The sequence below is a fragment of the Gracilinanus agilis genome, chromosome 4 (genome assembly GCF_016433145.1).
Source record: "Gracilinanus agilis isolate LMUSP501 chromosome 4, AgileGrace, whole genome shotgun sequence".
NCBI lineage: Eukaryota > Metazoa > Chordata > Mammalia > Didelphimorphia > Didelphidae > Gracilinanus > Gracilinanus agilis.
In genome coordinates this window covers 425391855-425409253 of record NC_058133.1, presented here as the reverse complement: position 1 = coordinate 425409253, position 17399 = coordinate 425391855, and the positions used below count along the sequence as shown (strand labels likewise).

Here is a 17399-nt window from a genome sequence, read left to right as displayed (position 1 = left end):
CCCTTTTCCCCTCTGGACTCCAAGTTAAACCCTCTAAGAAGGGAAGGATAAGGTTCTGTTTCTACAAAGCTCTCCAGGATAATCTAAGATTTAAGAACAAGTGTTGAGACATTTGAAAGAAAAGAAAATCTGTCTGTCTTTAAACTGTATTTAAACTCAATGATACACACTAGGCAGTCTATTTTAATGTATTGCTTAACATTTTGTTTTGCTTATTGAAACACTCAATTCTAAAAGCATATAAGCAGACTCTACATAAATACCTAAAACAAGAGGGGGGAAATTTTTACCATAATTCAGGCCAAGAGAAAAGATAAATAAATATAAGCTCTGTGGTGGCAATTCAGACTGAGAAGACACTCTATGTACCTCCCATACCTTTTGGCTAATGATATATCTAAGACAATAATACTTTAAAACCAGATAAAACTTTACAGTATAGTGTCCCAGAGATAAATTTGGAATTAGGAGAAAGCTGGTTTTGATTATCCTGCTTCTGATACTTATCTTACCCTTTTTATGACCTTGGGTAACTCATTTTATTTACTCTGAGCCTCATTTGTAAAAAGGGAATAATGATACCTGTATCTACCTCATAAGAAAATTGGAAAATATCTAAATATAAATTCAGTAAAATTCACAAAACCTGAGACTATATAAAAATATAAACTACATTCATAGCAAGTATCTAAATATATATTGACATATTTTCGATAACTTTTAAATATTAAAATGACTAATAAAAGCATTATCATTAGTCATTTATACCTTGGTGTGAATGAGATTCAGATCCCTAACTAATCAAAAGCAGGTTTTGATATTAGAAATTTTAAGAGATCAAAAGGGCACTACTGAACCTACTTCATAATTCCACATGGGATTTTCCTAACTAAAGCATCAATATGAGGCATGTATTTTTATGAGTAAAGGTAGAAAAGAGAAAATATGAGAGTGGTGTATTTTTTGAGAGGCAAATGGCATATTGGCAAAATAGGGAAGCATTACAGCACAGCCAAGGAACATTAGATGACTCATGTCGTGAGCAATAGTTAAATTGGCCTGTCTCTGGGTTCTTTTTGTGAAGGTTAAGTCTAAAGTGTTATGCATCAAAGAATCAGAAAGTTGAAAAAGGGCCTTAAAAGCTGTAGAGTTCAACCACTATATGAACACAAATCCCCCATGTGACAAGCCCATGAAACAGTCATCCAGCTTTTACTTGAATTTCCATGAGATTTACAAGAAGATTTACTTCTTCCTCAAGCAATCCATTCTATACTTTGATAGTGTTAGTTCATAGGATCATTGACTTAGATCTGAAAGAGCCCTTCTAGGTCATCTAAGCCAACCCTTTCATTTTATAGACAAGGCAACTAAGTCCCAGAGAAGGGAAGTGACTTCCTCAAAGAAACATAAGTAGTAAGTAGGGCTAGGATTTGAACTCAGGGTCTTCTGACTCCAAATCTGCATTGTTAGGAAATTTTTCCTTACTTTCAAATACTCAAACAGATCTATGATCTCATTGATTTGGAAGCTCCTTCCAATAATGTGAGTCAGAACCCAACATTCCCTGCCTATCCTTTGGCACTCTTGACCATCTTCTTTCCCAGCTCATCACAGGAGGTACACCAATGAAATCTGAGGCTGTCATCACTTTCTCCTTCTTTCTTTCCTTACACTAAAACTGAATTTCCCTCTTTGTACCTTCTATCCAAGTTATCCCTACATCTGCTTCTCCTTCAGGGTGAAGCAGTAAAATTCTATCCATCTCCCTCAAGCAAGCTCTTCATAATACTTGACTGCTCTCATGACTTCCTACAGAGTCTCTTCTCCCAGGAAGTTCTTCGTGGGAAGTTCTAGAAAAGGGAGAGAGGTTGGGAGTTGTTCCTCTGAAGTCATGAGAGAAATAAACATCATAGTTGCCTTCACTTGCACAAGAATGCATCTTTACCTCTTTCCTATTCTAGAATCACTGTTTCTCCTCCCTACCCTGCAGAATTATGTTAGTATTAATTATTTTAAAGGGGGAAAAAAACAGAAGATGTTTTCTCCAAAGCCTTAACTTTGCATTTTCTTTCTTTTTTCTTTTATCTAGTTTCATATCTTGAATTCAGAATTATATCTGGAAAAAATGGAAACTGATCCCTAGCTTTGGGGACCTTTCTGATATTGATACTATCTACTAATTTCATTTTTTTTTTTAATCAAGAGATGTTTCACTGGACTGAGATCCCTATTTTTTTAAAAAAAAATGAAACCTGATGGTCAAACTCTGACAACCCAAAGAGTCACTCATCCAAGTCTCTATCGTTGGCTTCTGCCATCATTCAGCTTCTCTTACATCCACTTTACCATCTCAAATCAGTGCACAAGATATGAAAGGCCCCCTGACTGTAAGGACCCACCCCCTTGGACAGAGAACACTTCTACGTAATTGGATCCTTAAGAAAAGGGATTTTTGTTTTTGAGGAAAAGGATTTTAAGATTTTTAGCTTATGTTCAAAAAAGAAATACAATGAAATTCCTTTCTGGGCTCAATTCCTGACTCCCTGGACTTCTTTCTTCACCATTTCTCAGTAATCTCCTCACTTTGAAAGTTTACTCCTCCCCAGTAGACTTCAAACACTGAAAGATCCCTGTAGCTCTTACACCTCTTTCTTGGACTGCTCAGTTCTCTATTTTAAGGAAAGGACTCAGATGAGCCATGTTCACTCCATTCTATTCTGAGCTTTTCGCCTAGTTCCTTTTTCACCCCCCCCCCCCCCACACACACACACACCCTTTATGAGTTGTAGTATATGAGGTCTTTGAGGGCAAGGACTATTTTTCCTTTTGTTTGAATTTGTAACCATGTTGCTAAGCACAACATCTGACACACAGCCTGTACTTGACATATGAATGCTTTTCAACTTGGCATGGAAAGGTAATAAATATCTATAACGTGAAATAAGAATTAACGAACTTGTTAAATTCATTCACATTCTCATTCAGATTTCAGCATATAGCCATAGCTAAGTAATACTCTAAAGCTATAATATTTACAGGCATTTATATAGTGCGTTACATGCATTGAGCAGCTAAGTAGCACGGTGGAGAGAGTAGTGGGCTTGGAACCAAGAAGACACATCTTCATGAGTTCAAATTCAGCCTCAGACACTTCCTAGCTGTGTGACCCTTGGGCAAGTCATTTAATCCTGTTGGCCTTCATTTCCTCTTCTGTAAAGTGATCTGGAGAAGAAAATGGCAAATCACTCCAGTATCTTTGCCAAGAAAACTCCAGACAGGGTCACAGAGAGTTGAAAACAACTGAAATTATACATATTATCCAAACCACAAGAATCATAAATTTTTGAGCTGGGAGGAATTTCAGAGACCTTTTAGTCCAATACCCTCACATTCCAGATGATGAAACAAATCACTTATCCACAGTCACATGACAGTAAATATCTCAGATGGGATTTGAACCCAAGTTTTCTAACTTGAGAGTCAGTGTTCTTTCAGTAGTATCACTGCCTTTACCAAAAGAGATGTCATCTCATTTAATCTACTCAGCTATCATTGGAACAATATAAAATGAATAAACCTGAATTCATATCCCACTACTATCTACTTGACCTTGGGCAAGTAACTTATACTCTCAATTTTCATCTATAACATGAAAGGATTAGACTAGATAACCTTTCAGCTTGAAATCTATGATCCACATTTTACAGAGGAAGAAATTAAGACACAAAGAAGTTAAAAAACTTATCACAAAGCTAGTGCCAGGGGCTATTAAAATGATCCACCTCTGTGATTCTATTAGATTTTTTTAAATTAGAGATAGCAAGATAAAGCAAGAGAGGTTGGGAGTTGTTCCTCTGAGTTCAGAGCAATGAGGTCATGAGAGAAATAAATCTGAGGCATGAAAGAAAAGGCTATTCCCAAGCACTGAATCATGCTGTTTGGATTAACAATTGGAAAAAAACATTTCTTCTCTGAAGTGTCCTTGGACTGGAACCAAACAAGTACCAGTTTTCTCTCCTGTAGATGTTGTTCAGTGCTTAGAATAAAGTGGTACAGATTGTAGTCACTGAAGGATTAGGCAGGTACAGAGTGATTCTTTCCAATGAAACATTAGAAGGCTCCAACCTCTTCTGATTGAAGAGCCAGGGGAGATTCAGTCCTCCGTGACCTTCCCTGAATATGTACCTTCCCTTCAACCTCACACCAACCACACAGCCTCATTTCTTCTTCCAGCCCTTTCCTAGGCCACATTTCAGTGGCCAAAATCAGTAGTAAACTTATTCAATTCAATTCATCAAACACTTATTTAAGCAGGGGACTTTAAGGGGGTGTCGTGGAACCCTTTTGATAGTCTATTGATACCTTCTCAGAATAATGTCTTTTAATGCATAAAATAAAATACAGAGTATTACAAAGGGAACCAATTATACTGAAATGTAATTATCAAAATATTAAAAGACTATGTTCAAGAGCCCCAAGATAAGAACCCCTGATCTTATTAGTGGAATGCGTAGTTTAATATTCACAAAACTTTGCAAGTAAAGATTATTTCTAAGTATAAAGATGAAAAGTGGCAGAATCCTTATTCAAAACAGTAAAATAAAACATACCAGACTACAGAACAGGGATTCATTTTTCTATATTTTTCGTGAGCATTTATTATATAACAAGAGAACCCTCTGTGTTAATTGCGTTTAATGGAATTCCTATTAATCCCTTAAGAGATCTATAACTAACAGCTGTGATTTCATTGGTATGAATAATCCCCACAGTGAAAGAAACTGGTACCCATCCATATGGTAGTGGATAGTTTCATGAATCATCGTAGCTAAAAAAAAAAAATTCCCCACTCCAAGACTACCTTTCTGCCTCTGAGCTCACCAAAGTGGATTCTCAGACAACAAACACACAGTCCATCACGTGGCCCTTATTCAAAACCTTTCCAGCTTTACAGATTCTGCTAGCACTTGGAAGAGCCTTCAAGAGCCCAGAGTCGCCTTCACACCATCATGAAGGCTGGCAGTGTGATGAAGCAGATAGAGTGCTGGAATGCAAGTCAGGAAAATCTGAGTTCAAATCCCTTCTCAGACTTATTAGCTGTGGGATTCTGAACAAGTTTCCTACACTCATCTTTTTTTCTTTATGAGTAAAATTAGGATATTAATATCACCTCTCTCTCCATCTGTGGAGTGAGTCAAATGAGTTAATGTGCTCCACAAACTTTAAAGTACTATATGAACATTTGCTATAATTGTTAAGTTCCTAATATAGCATTAAAGAAGGACTTTACTGTAGGTTACTCATCATTTTTTGGATAAAATAAATGTTACTCTTTTTTTTCTTAAAGATTGTAATTATTCCCATATTTCAGAATTTTCTGACTTATTTTTGACAGGTTTAGAATTTACATGGACATTCTTAATCTAGGTTGTGAATTCCTTTGCCGTTGTTTTTAATAGTTTAATAATTGCATTTGAAATTAAATGGTTTCCTTTTTAATCCTGTGTATTCTATGTTATTCATTTCAAAGCATTATTGTGAGAAAGTATCCATAAGCTTCATCTGACTGCCAAAGAGATCCATAACACTCAAAAAGGATTAAGAACTACTATTCTCACCCCAGATGAGGAGCTGAGCTCAATAAGACCTTTAACCTTTCTTTATCCAGGCCTTTATGGTGAATGAACAAGCTGCAGAGAAAGCAAGATGGGAGGAAGCCTCCAAAGAAACAATCAAGAAAACAACCAAACCTTGTCCCCGTTGCCATATACCAGTGGAAAAAAATGGTGAGTCTGTCTTAAGAGTTTAAAAATAGTCAGGACTTAATAAAGCTTTCATCAACAAAAGTTAGCAGCATGATTACAATAAGAAAACTGAGTCATACATAGATCTCAGTATCCACACCCAGTTTCACTGATGATTCTTTTATGGAATTTCAGGCTATTAATTTCTATTTCAGTTACCATCTGTAACCTAGTGACAATGCTTTATATATGATTCCGTCTACAATTTCTGGTTCTTAGCCTTGGAAATCACTTCATTTGAGAGACTACTTCATGGATCATAGGAATCATATATTTAGGGCTAGAAGAAATCTTTGAGGTCATCAAAACCAAACATCCCCTATTTTACAAATAAAAAACCTGGGACCCAGAGAGATATCCACATAGCATCCATATATTTCTTGGCATAGTTACTGGAGTGCTTTGCTTTTTCCTTCTCCAGCTCATTTTACAGATGAAGAAATGACAAGTATGATACATAGTCGTTGGGGACTCAGGGCAAGTCATTTAACCCCTGTTTGCCTCAGTTTCTTCATCTGTGAAATTAACTAGAGAAGGAAATGGCAAATCAATCCATTGTCTTTGCCCAGAAAACCCAAAAGGGTGTCACAAAGAGTTGGACACTACCGAAACAACTCAACAACAGCAATAACAGTGATCTGTAAGCAATTATGTTCTCATTAGTGTTTTAAAAGAGCTATGCAATGAAAAGAGTGCTAGAGTTGACTTGTTTCTATTTCCTAGTTCTTCTTGGTATCCATGTGACTTCAGGTAAGAGCAACTAAGCCCTCTTACTTAGCCTCTGCTTCTTCTTTGGAAGGGATTAGAGTGGACAACATCTAAAGGTACTTCTGGCTATAGGTCTATGGTCCTGTGTCCTAAAAGATTACCAACTAAATAAAAATTAAATTTAAAAGTTATAAAAGTTCTACTCTTACATTCAACCTTGTGAAGTCCAACTCCTAACCCCTTCTAGTCTTAGAAGTTCACTCCTTCTTTTCCTATTCCCCAAATATCAAATGGCTTTCATGCCTAATCCTCTAGAACAATAGATAACAATTGCCAAGTGACTTGTATTTTGTCTAGGAACTTCTGCAGACTAAGATTTTATGAAGGGTCACCAAGAGGCAGTGTAGTATAATAGTCAGGGGATGTGAGTTCGGATCCTGACTCTTCCTCTGTGACCAAATTCATTTAATCTCTCTGGACCTCACTCTCTTCAACTGTAAAATGGTATGAGGGGAGGTGGGGAGCTAGCTGGTTCAGAGTTGGGAGGTCCTAGGTTCAAATCTGGCCTCAGATACCTCCCAGCTGTGTGACCCTGGGCAAGTCACTTAACCCCCAGCTCTTCAGCTTTGGAACCAATACACAGAACTGATTCTGATATAGAAGATAAGAGTTTCAAAAAATAAATAAATAAAGTGGTATGGGGAGTGGGGATGGGAAAGGGCAAATGAGACCTGGTAACCTCAAAGATCTCTTCCAGCTCTAAATCTTTGATTCAAAGGTAAGGTTTGAGGGGTGGGGTTGGGGTGGAGGGCAGTACTAGTAATCCTTTGTATCTCCACTATTAAAGAGTTTGTCATCTTTTCTGCTCCTTACTGGTGTTAGAAGGAATATTAGTATTTTTTAACTAGTAGTGCTTATCTTTATTTGTCAATAGGTTCATTAGTATGAATTTGAATCAGTGACATACATTCATGTTCCTTTCCAATTCTACTGGGTAGAATTCAATTTGTAGAAATATAATTTCACCATCTGTGTTTCAGTGTCTTTTCTTTCTTTTCCAGTGTCTCTTGGATTCTTTATACCTTTATATCCATTACATATTTGTGTAAAAAAAAATTTAATTATTAATGCTTTCTTTCTTTCCCTTTCTTTCTTGTTCTTTTTCTCTCTTTCTCCTTTCTTTCTCTTTCTTTGCTTCTTCCCTTCTTTCTTCTCTTTCTTAAAACACCTCACCCAGGCTGAAAGCACAGGGGTCCCTTAGTAGTAGTTTAGTAATAGATCCTGCTTAGTTCAGCAAGAGAAATTAGACCTATTCTGTATATGACTTGGACTATTTTGTCCCTCATTAGGCAACCTGGTGGCTCCCCACTCCTGGGGACTTACCATATGATTGTCAAACATTTTAAGTGCAAACACTGGCACAGCCACCCTAATTTAGAATTCCTGGGTTTAAAAAAATCCACTACCTTCAACTTCACTGGAAACTGGGTCATGTAGCTAATATGAGTCAGATACAGAACTTAAATCCAAGTCTCCAATACTCCAAGGCAGACCTTCTAGCCACTCTACCACACTGAGTCTCATAGTGTATTTATTCAAAATTGATAGGAATTCACTAGAATTGTTTTGCACAAGAGACTCTCAGTATCAAAATTTAACACCATGGAAACAATTACTGGTATAATTTGGCAAAAAACAAACAAACAACAGAAAGTAAAAGGAGTGGAAGTAGGGGAGAGAGAGAGAGAGAGAGAGAGAGAGAGAGAGAGAGAGAGAGAGAGAGAGAGAATGAGTTAATAAGATAATAGCATTAAATAAGAAATACATGATCCTTGCAGAAAATATGCTTTGGGCTGAATGATCCAGGAATTTCTATCAGAAGCAGATTCATTGCTGGAACCATCCAGATAATTGTCTCAATATTTCAATCTGCCTTGCTAATGAAGACCTGAGTTTCCTGGTTCCAAAGTAGATATTGTTTGCTTTGGGGAATTTTTAAGGAAAGAGCCTAAATTGTGAGGCATTTGGTTTATTTTCAAAAAGTCAATTCAGGAAATGCCAATCTCATGTGTTAAACAAAAGAAAGGGCAATAGAGCTCACAATCTGTGTGTTCCCTGGACTCCTGTTTTCCAACTCTTCCCAAACTCTACAACACTCAAGAAGTACTAAAAAATTAGCAACAAGAAGGCATGGCTAATGAAGATGGGGATTTTGCCTCAGGAATGTGAAGGTCTGTGCCCTTACAATTTTTTTAAGATTGAATGCAGAGCAGTATTGAGTTGTACTGGTAAAGGGAGTTTCCTCCCTGGGAATTTCTTATGCTAGTGAAATCACAGGTCTGGTCAGCATTTAAAACACACACATACCTACAGAAAGAAGAAACAATTGAAGGTTACTAAGGCAGAAAATAGAATATACTCATATATTCAAATGGATCTCAGCAGTTCAAATGTACCTACTGAGAATGCATTTCATAGCCCATCCATGCCTACCCATGTCTTGTCTGCTTCCTGCCATAATTTTGCCACAAGCTATCTGCCCAGCTTGCTTTTGCAGTTTGTCACAAATCATGAAACACAATACAACTTGCCAGAAAAAGCCCCCCTGGGCCAAACTCAGTAAGCAAACTCATCATTTGCTACCATGGACCTTGACAAATTATCATACATTCAGTTTCATCCTTATGGTCAATTGAATATGTTTTAATGTAAAAAGAAAAATGTTCTGAGAAACCTTCTCTTTCGACTACTGGTGAATTTTGTTCTAGCATCAATTATTTGTTCTATCGTCTTAACAAGCACACGCTTATTTTTTTTCAAACTGTTCTCTCTAGAGTCCAGAGTAATCATGTCCTTTCCCTTCCACCCCGCTGCAGGAGGATGCATGCATATGAAATGTCCTCAGCCTCAATGCAAGTTTGAATGGTGCTGGAACTGTAGCCTAGAATGGAACCGAACCTGCATGGGAGATCACTGGTTTGATGTGTAGCTCAGTAATGGAAAATCAGGGAAAAGCTTCACGTCCGACCCTGATAAAACTGGCTCAGTTGGCCCATTGGCCTCTCGTCATTTTAATATTTTCACATGAACAAAGAGACTTTAACATTAAGCTTCTTCCAAAATTCACTCAAGAAAAATTATTTTCATTTTTAGATACCATTTTAAACATAATTTTAGAGCCCCATGAATGGAGCATGGCTAAATGTAAGACAATTAAACGCACACAGGAACAACAGGGTAGATTCCAAGTGAAATTCAAGGATCAACTGTGGATTGTCTATATTCTGTGAATTCCTTCAGATTTGCATTACCATATGAATCCAGCTCTCTCAGGTTTCATTTCATATACTTGACTTATGATTAAAACAAATTATCGTTTAATGAGTCACTGGAATGATTCAAAGAGATTGTTTGTGGCTCATTGTCATTGGGTCTGTTCTAGATTTATTAAGAGGGTAGCCTTTTTCTGAAAAATGAGGTCACAGTTTCAATACTGACACTTCCACTTAACTTTCCATAGTGCCATAGACAGAAGTCAGAATTTATCAGGGAAAATTTTCTGCACCTTCAAGAATAAAATCATCCCAAACTCTGTTGGTGAGATTATAGCTAAGTATAATTTATCATATCAAATGAAAGAGAAGTTGGAAAGTTCATTTGAATTTTGACATTCTTAAATTATGGGGGATTAATTGAAACCTGGTATGCTCCTCCATTGTTTTGTTAATTTTCATCTTAGGGAGAAAAAAAAATCTTTCTCACAATCTTTGTGGGGTCTTAAACTTTAATTTAAAAAAAGATAGTTCTGAGTTTAGGGACTTTCCTAACAGTTTAGATTCATTGTGAAGTTTTATAATGATACTGAATCACAAAATTAGATGCCTATTATAGAAACATGATAGAGACTGATTGGTGATGTTCAATGTTAATGAAAACCAGACTGTTAAAATAGAACGTTTATAAATATTAGCATTTCTGCACCTGCATAGATCATCCGCCTGAATTTCTGAACAGAAAGATTTCTAGTAGAGGGAAATAATATGTTCTTAATAGGTTAGCTTAGCACCTTTACGAGTGCCCCATTAAGTTTGGAAAACTAGTGTTTAACAAATAGGCAGAGCCCAGGGAGATCGATAAGCATCCAATGATACTCATATTCTCCTTGGGAAATTTATTTTAAAGTTGTGACACATTGAGAAGCCAGTCAGCACATTTAAAATATGTTCTGATGACATTGATTGGATCTCAGGAATAACGGATGCTTTGAACCCCATTTGGTGCAGCAGTAACAAGTAAGAAAAGCATAAGGACATGTTCATGTTTGTTGATGTCTGCTAAATTCATGATAAAAAGGGAAAAAATTTTGAAGTAATCATTTTAAAGTAAGAAAGAATTGTACCATATGCACCAAAGAATCATTCTTTCAGCATAGTTCCTAATTGAAAAACTATTGTTCCCCTGACTAGTGTTTAGATGAGCCATTTTGATCTTATTCTCTGGAAGAATATTGGAGCAATTGGTAATAACACGAGTTTCATCTCAGTACATGGATCCATCAGTGATGTTTTTAGGATCCCATAGAAAATGAGATCTGTAATTCAGCTTTTTTTGTTTGAATCCATAATTTTTTGTTTGAATCCATCCAATCTCTAAAGCCATGAAGCATTAATGGCATGGCAGAAGAAAGGTTGGCCCCAGAAAGGTCCCCACTATGTCAGACCTGAAGCGTCCTACCTTTCTACTTCCCTCCTTATCCATCCTCTTTCCCTATTTCCTCCTAACTCTACCCCTCCTTGCCCTTCACCTCTAAGGGATGCCACAGAGAGTAACGTAGTCACAGTATAAGAGCAGAGGTAGCATGATCGCATCCCCTAGGCTTTGCACTCATGGCAAAAACCACTGGGGCTCATCTTAAGACCTGGAGCCTGCCAAACCTGCAATTCTGTGCCTTGGTCAGGAAGCTGGGAAATCCTAATGAAGCATCCCAAAGGGAAATAAGAGAGTCACAAAAGTTACTTCCTCTGGGTAATGAATCAATAATATTCCACCAGTGACTCAGAAATACCCTCACTGTCATGTAGCCCAACTAAGACTTCCTGGATAAGAGTGGAAGCTGAGTAAGCAATGACCAGCAGTCCTATAGCCCTCAGCTCCCAACCACTGACCTCATAAATGCAGCTATGGCAAGTCCAAAGGCAAACTCATCCCAATCAGTCATTGGGCAGATTGCAGCCTCCTCTAGTCTAGTGTCCCTCGCTTTGCCCCCTTGATTATTAATAGACACCTTTTCCGATATGTGTGTGTTCTTTGGGTTTAAGGGAGTTCAATAGTTTGCTCACACAGGGTCAGTCCCATTTCACCTATATCCTGAACTGTTTTGCTTTATAATATAATTAAATAATATCATATTATCTGCTTTTTTTTCTTCATAATAGCTAGTTTTGTTCCTGAAATGAAAAACGAGTCTGAATCATTAAAAGTGGGGAAAACAAAACCCAACCAACGAATGTATAAATGGTATTACCTTCACATTGCATAAACAATAAACACAAAATATGTGTCAAAGTTCTCAGCATATCACAAAAAAAAAGTCTTTACAAAAGTATCTTTGTTTTCTCTGTAACACCTAAATTTGTCCTTCAGTGAGCCAGCGAAAACAATCAACAACATGCTTGTAACTTTGTTTAAAGTTGTATTTTTAATAAATGTTGAAAACATGCTGAGGAAATGTATTGTGCTTAATCCAATGAGCCAAGCTCACATCCTAGAAGAATTATTTATTTGGTATTTCAGGGGCTATTTTTCAGATGTGTGGAGTCCCAGAATAACTCTGCTTGCTATCCTGTGGTTTTGAAGAGCACCATCAGAATACAAACGGGTAGTTATAAAAAGCCAACATGTATTCAGAAACCTGGCCTTGGGCTTTCTTTCTCTGCTAAAAAGCTGAAAACTGAAACTTTGGTTTGAGGGAAACATTGGCCTTTAGCACAGTCTCTGCCTTTCAAAGTCATCTTAGTGATCAGTGAAAGTCACTGATATTTGCATTGTTGTTATTCCTCTTGAAAGTGTATTTATGGGGGCACTTAGGTAGCACAGTGAATAGAACACCAAGACTAGAGAAAGGAGGTCCTGGGTTCAAATTTGGCCTCAGACATTTCCTAGCTGTGTGACCCTGGGCAAGTTACTTAATCCCAATTGCCTAGCCCTTATTGCTCTTCTGTTTTAGGATCAGTTTGATTAATTAGGATTAATTGGATTTAGGATTAATATTAATTTTAAACCTTTACTTTCTGTTTTAGGATTAGTGATTTAAAAAAGAAGAAAGGAAGTGTATTTACACTGGTTTGGTTTAGTTTTTTTGTTTCTAATGGGCCAGAAAAGCTCACAATTACAACTGATAAGCAGCCTTACCTGCCTATATGTACTAGAGATCTGGGTGCTCAATGGAAAAAGAAAATGACACAAGCTATGAATAAAATGGAATTTGAAAACTAAACCCATTAACAACCCTGCCTCTAGTTTATCAATTGAAATTAATAAAAATTTAAATTAAAGGAAAGCTTTAGAAGGAACCTCAGAGTCCATCTAGTCCAAAAGTGCCTTGAATAAGAATGTCTAGATCTGTTAGAAGGAATCTGAGAAATGTGAGGAAGGGCAATTTGACTATTTGAAAATAAATATATACTTCTATCTTTGAATGGGAAAATGACTCCATATATAAATATATATATATATATATATATATATATATATATATATATATGTAGGTAGGTAGGAATATATGTCCATGTATACACGCTATTGTTATGAGCACCCAAGGGGGTCTAGGCAGATGCTGATGATGGAATATGAATAGGCTGAGAGACCTTAACCTCAGCTGAATGTGTGTTTAATTAGCTCCCACACCAACAGGGCTAGGTCTCCTTTAAGCCCAAGATTCTCTGCCAAAGCCCCAGAGCCTTAGAACCAATCCAGGAAGTTTGAAATGTCTCCAGGAAGTAGATTGAGACTTCCAGAAACCTTAAATTGATGATGGATAAACCTGACTTAGAAAGGCTGGACCAGCTAATGATGTCAACCAGATCTAACTGCTAAATGACTTTTGCTATTGGTAAAGTAAGCAATGGCTCCAAGAACATTTAGACTTTGTTTGGGGTTTAAACAGGGTTTATTTAAAAACCAAACTAAGGGCAGGTAAGAGGAAGTAGGAAAGTGGGTGAATGGAAACCCTAAAGATCTTGCTTAAGTACTTGTTGTTAAGTAAATGTTCAAACACAAGTTGATTTTCCTAGGTACAGAGTGTGAGAAAGCTTTGAGGGCACTTCCCAACTCTATCACCCTATAACTGAGCCCAAAGGCTGACAGGCCCTTGATTGTTCTTGATTGTAGCTATTGATGCTAGCTTATAATACAAGGTTGTTGATTATGCCAATGAAGTATTGAATTTGGCTAGCAATGGAGATTGTCCTTTCCTGCCTAACCAGAACTCCCAAACCACCCTGGGTCCAAACCATCTCCTCCCTAACCCTCAAGAGGAGAGAGAGAGAGAGAGAGAGAGAGAGAGAGAGAGAGAGAGAGAGAGAGAGAGAGAGAGAGAGAGAGAGAGAAGTGAAGTCCCCAGGGGTTTGTGGACCCCCTTTTATACCCTGTCCTTAACTGTCACCCTGGCACATGCCCTGAGTGCCCTGCCAGGTTCTGTATTCCAAAGTGGTAACTGCTGACTTGCACCCAGAGAGAAAATGGCTACTCATTTTCTGCATATTACACTATACATAAAACTACATGTGGGAAGAACAAGGTGGCACAATGGGTAGAATGTCAGGTTTAGAGTCAGGAAGACTCATCTTCCAGAGTTCAGATCTGGCCTCAGACTTATTACTAAGTGTGTGATCTTGGGTAGATCACTTAATCCTGTTTGCCTTGGTTTCCTCATCTGTAAAAATGATCCAGAGAAGGAAATGGCAAACCTCTCTTTTACCTCTGCCAAGAAAACCCCAAAAATGGTCACAAAGAATCAGACACAACTGAAACAACTCAATGACAACAACAAATCTACACATGTAATTATGGGTTCATATATATATATATGCATATATATATATATATATACACACACACACACATATACATGACCCAAAAGTCTTAGTATTATTTTAAATTTGAATATCTTTGTGTTTTCTAGCATATAATTTATGTATAATTTCATATGTAAATTGTGTAAGTAAATATGCATTGCATGTAAATCTATTATAAATTATATGTATAATTTATAGAATATATAATTATGAATACATGTAGGCATGTGTGTATATGAATATGTCTACACATGTGTTTGTGTGTCTATGTGTGTATGTGTATCTCCTGATATGAACTGGGCATCTCCTGTGTACCAATTCATTGCTATGAATGTCTATGAATGCCATGCAAAGAACTGAGCTCAATGCTCCCTAAGGCTCCCTCTGATTCTATATTATTTATGGAAGTCCATATACACACAATGAGAGTGTATGAGTGGCTGGATTGATTACATTAGAGTAAATATGAAACTAATGCTTCAGAACCAACTTCCTAGGAACTTCAAGGAAGAAATGAGATTTTTTTAATGGTAATTTGAAAACAGAAATAAAATTTTAGTAATGTAGAAAGGAGATGTCTGTCCCGTGACTGAACTGAGATGGTAACAACATGAATGTAAATGACTGTGAGAGATGTAGAAGATTTTTATGCAGAAGAAAATGCGAATTTGTGAATAAATCTGAACTAAACATTTCAAAGAAGATCCAAGATTGCTAGACTTGAAATCAGATTTAAATATTTGGGTCTTCTGGCTTCAAACCTAGGGATCCTGAATCTCTCCAAGGGAGTATGGTGCCAGTGGTCCAGTGGATAAAGTGCTGTATCTGTAGGCAAGAAAACCTTCATTCAAATCCAGTCTCAGAAATTTAATATCTGTGTGACCCTTACTGATTCTGTCTAACTCCGTTTCTTCAACTCCAAAATGGAGATTTTAAAAAGCACCTACATGGCAGCTAGATTGGTCAGTGAATGTTGAGTCAAGAAGTTCGGGGTTCATGGAACGACATCCAGGAATTGATGCAGAGTGAAAGGAGCAGAACCAGGAGAACATTATATACAGAGACCAATACACTGTGGCACAATCGAATGTAATGGACTTCTCTACTAGCAGCAATGCAATGACCCAGGACAATTCTGAGGGACCTATGAGAAAGAACGCTGTCTACATCCAGAGAAAGAACTATGGGAGTTGAAACACAGAAGAAAAACAACTGCTTGATCACATGGGTCAATGGGGATATGACTGGGGATGTAGACTCTAAGCAATCCCCATAATGCAAATATTAATAATATGGAAATAGGTCTTGATCAATGACACATATAAAACCCAGTGGAATTACTCATTGGAGTAGGGGAGACAAAAGGAAAGAACATGAATCATGTAACCATGGAAAAATATTCTAAACCAATTAATTAAATAAAATTTTTTAATTAAAAAAAGAAGTCCTGCGTTCAAATTCTACTTCAGACACTTCCTAGCTATGTGACCCTGAACAAGTCATTGCCTAACCCTTACCACTCTTCTGCCTTGGAACCAATATACAATATTGATTCTGAGATGGAAGATAAGATTAAAAATAATAATAACAGGTTCAAGTTAAATGGCTTATGAATGTGACGATCATTCAAATAGAAAAAAGAGATACTCTAAAATCAAATATAAATTGCATGGATTATCATTCTATAAGAGAGTTTACTGTGCATCAGTTAGATGAAATGGCATATCTGTGATTAGAAATGGAATTAATTAAATCAATTAAACAAAAAAAATCTTTTATCAGTATTCATAGAGCAAAAGGGGGCAAGATAAGAGACCTTATGTTAAAATCTGAGCTAGTAAGCAAACAAAGCGGTGACATCCAGGGGCATTATCAGAAAATGCAAAAATCAGCTTGAGAGGGAAAAAACTTCTGAGTGAATAACTCATCCTCTTGATCTCAATTCTTTGAGGACACTTTCTAACCTGTTCTCTGTGTTTCTGTAAATATGATCAACCTTCTTCTTCAACGTCATTGCCATCTGACCGCATAAAATTAACCAAACTCTCTGGGAAGCAGGGCATCAGGTTTTTTGGTTGCTGTTTTAACTTCTGGGGATTAAAAGTCCTCTCCATTAAAGATGTTGTCATGTTTGTCTTTGAAAAAGCATTCAAACAGATGCTCGTGTGTGAGAGATAACACTGCAATCAGTCATTTTATTTTTAGAGTGATCACTCCCTCAAGCAGCCCAGGGAGTGCTTCAGCCTTGATTGTCAGTGTATAATGCTAAATGGAACTCTGCTTTGCAACAACAACAAAAAGTCTTTAAAGCAAAATAATTCTGAATAATATTTATTCTTACCTGCTGGTGAGGCTGTGGGACTAAGTTCCCAGGGGCACAACCTGTGTGAACTGAGCAAACTCCAAAGGGACACCACTTAGCACTATGGCTGCTTCCAGTAGACTCAAGGCCCTGGAGGGCTTTGCTCATTTAACTTAAGGACTGAGTCTAGAGAGGAGTTAATTCTCCACGGGATAAGATCAGCTCATTATATTTTTATTTAGAAAAGAAAAATCCATGCTCCTTTTCCCATTAGTGTACATATGTTTTTGTATCTGTATTAGACCCACTACTTCACTCCCTACTTAGCATTCTTCTGTTCATCTAGCTGCTAATTGCAAGCTTCTTTTGGGGTCTTTTTTCTTGTTATTGACAAAAATGAGTCTGGATGGAATGGCACCAGATTAATTATGCAAACCGAAAAAATATCTCTAATGGAGGAAGAACAAAATAAATAAAGTATGTCATTTAATCCTGCCACATTCCAAA

The 17399-nt window shown here is 37.1% G+C and overlaps 1 protein-coding gene across 1 annotated transcript in view; it reads left to right on the top strand.

The window, feature by feature from the left end:
* PRKN (parkin RBR E3 ubiquitin protein ligase) overlaps nt 1-9504 on the top strand; it is a 1541099-nt gene extending 1531595 nt beyond the window's left edge. The window contains exons 12-13 of the mRNA XM_044675477.1: nt 5672-5789; nt 9392-9504. Coding sequence (XP_044531412.1) covers nt 5672-5789; nt 9392-9504 — 231 coding nt within the window. The remainder of the gene's footprint in view (nt 1-5671; nt 5790-9391) is intronic.
* Nucleotides 9505-17399: the final 7895 nt, after the last annotated feature.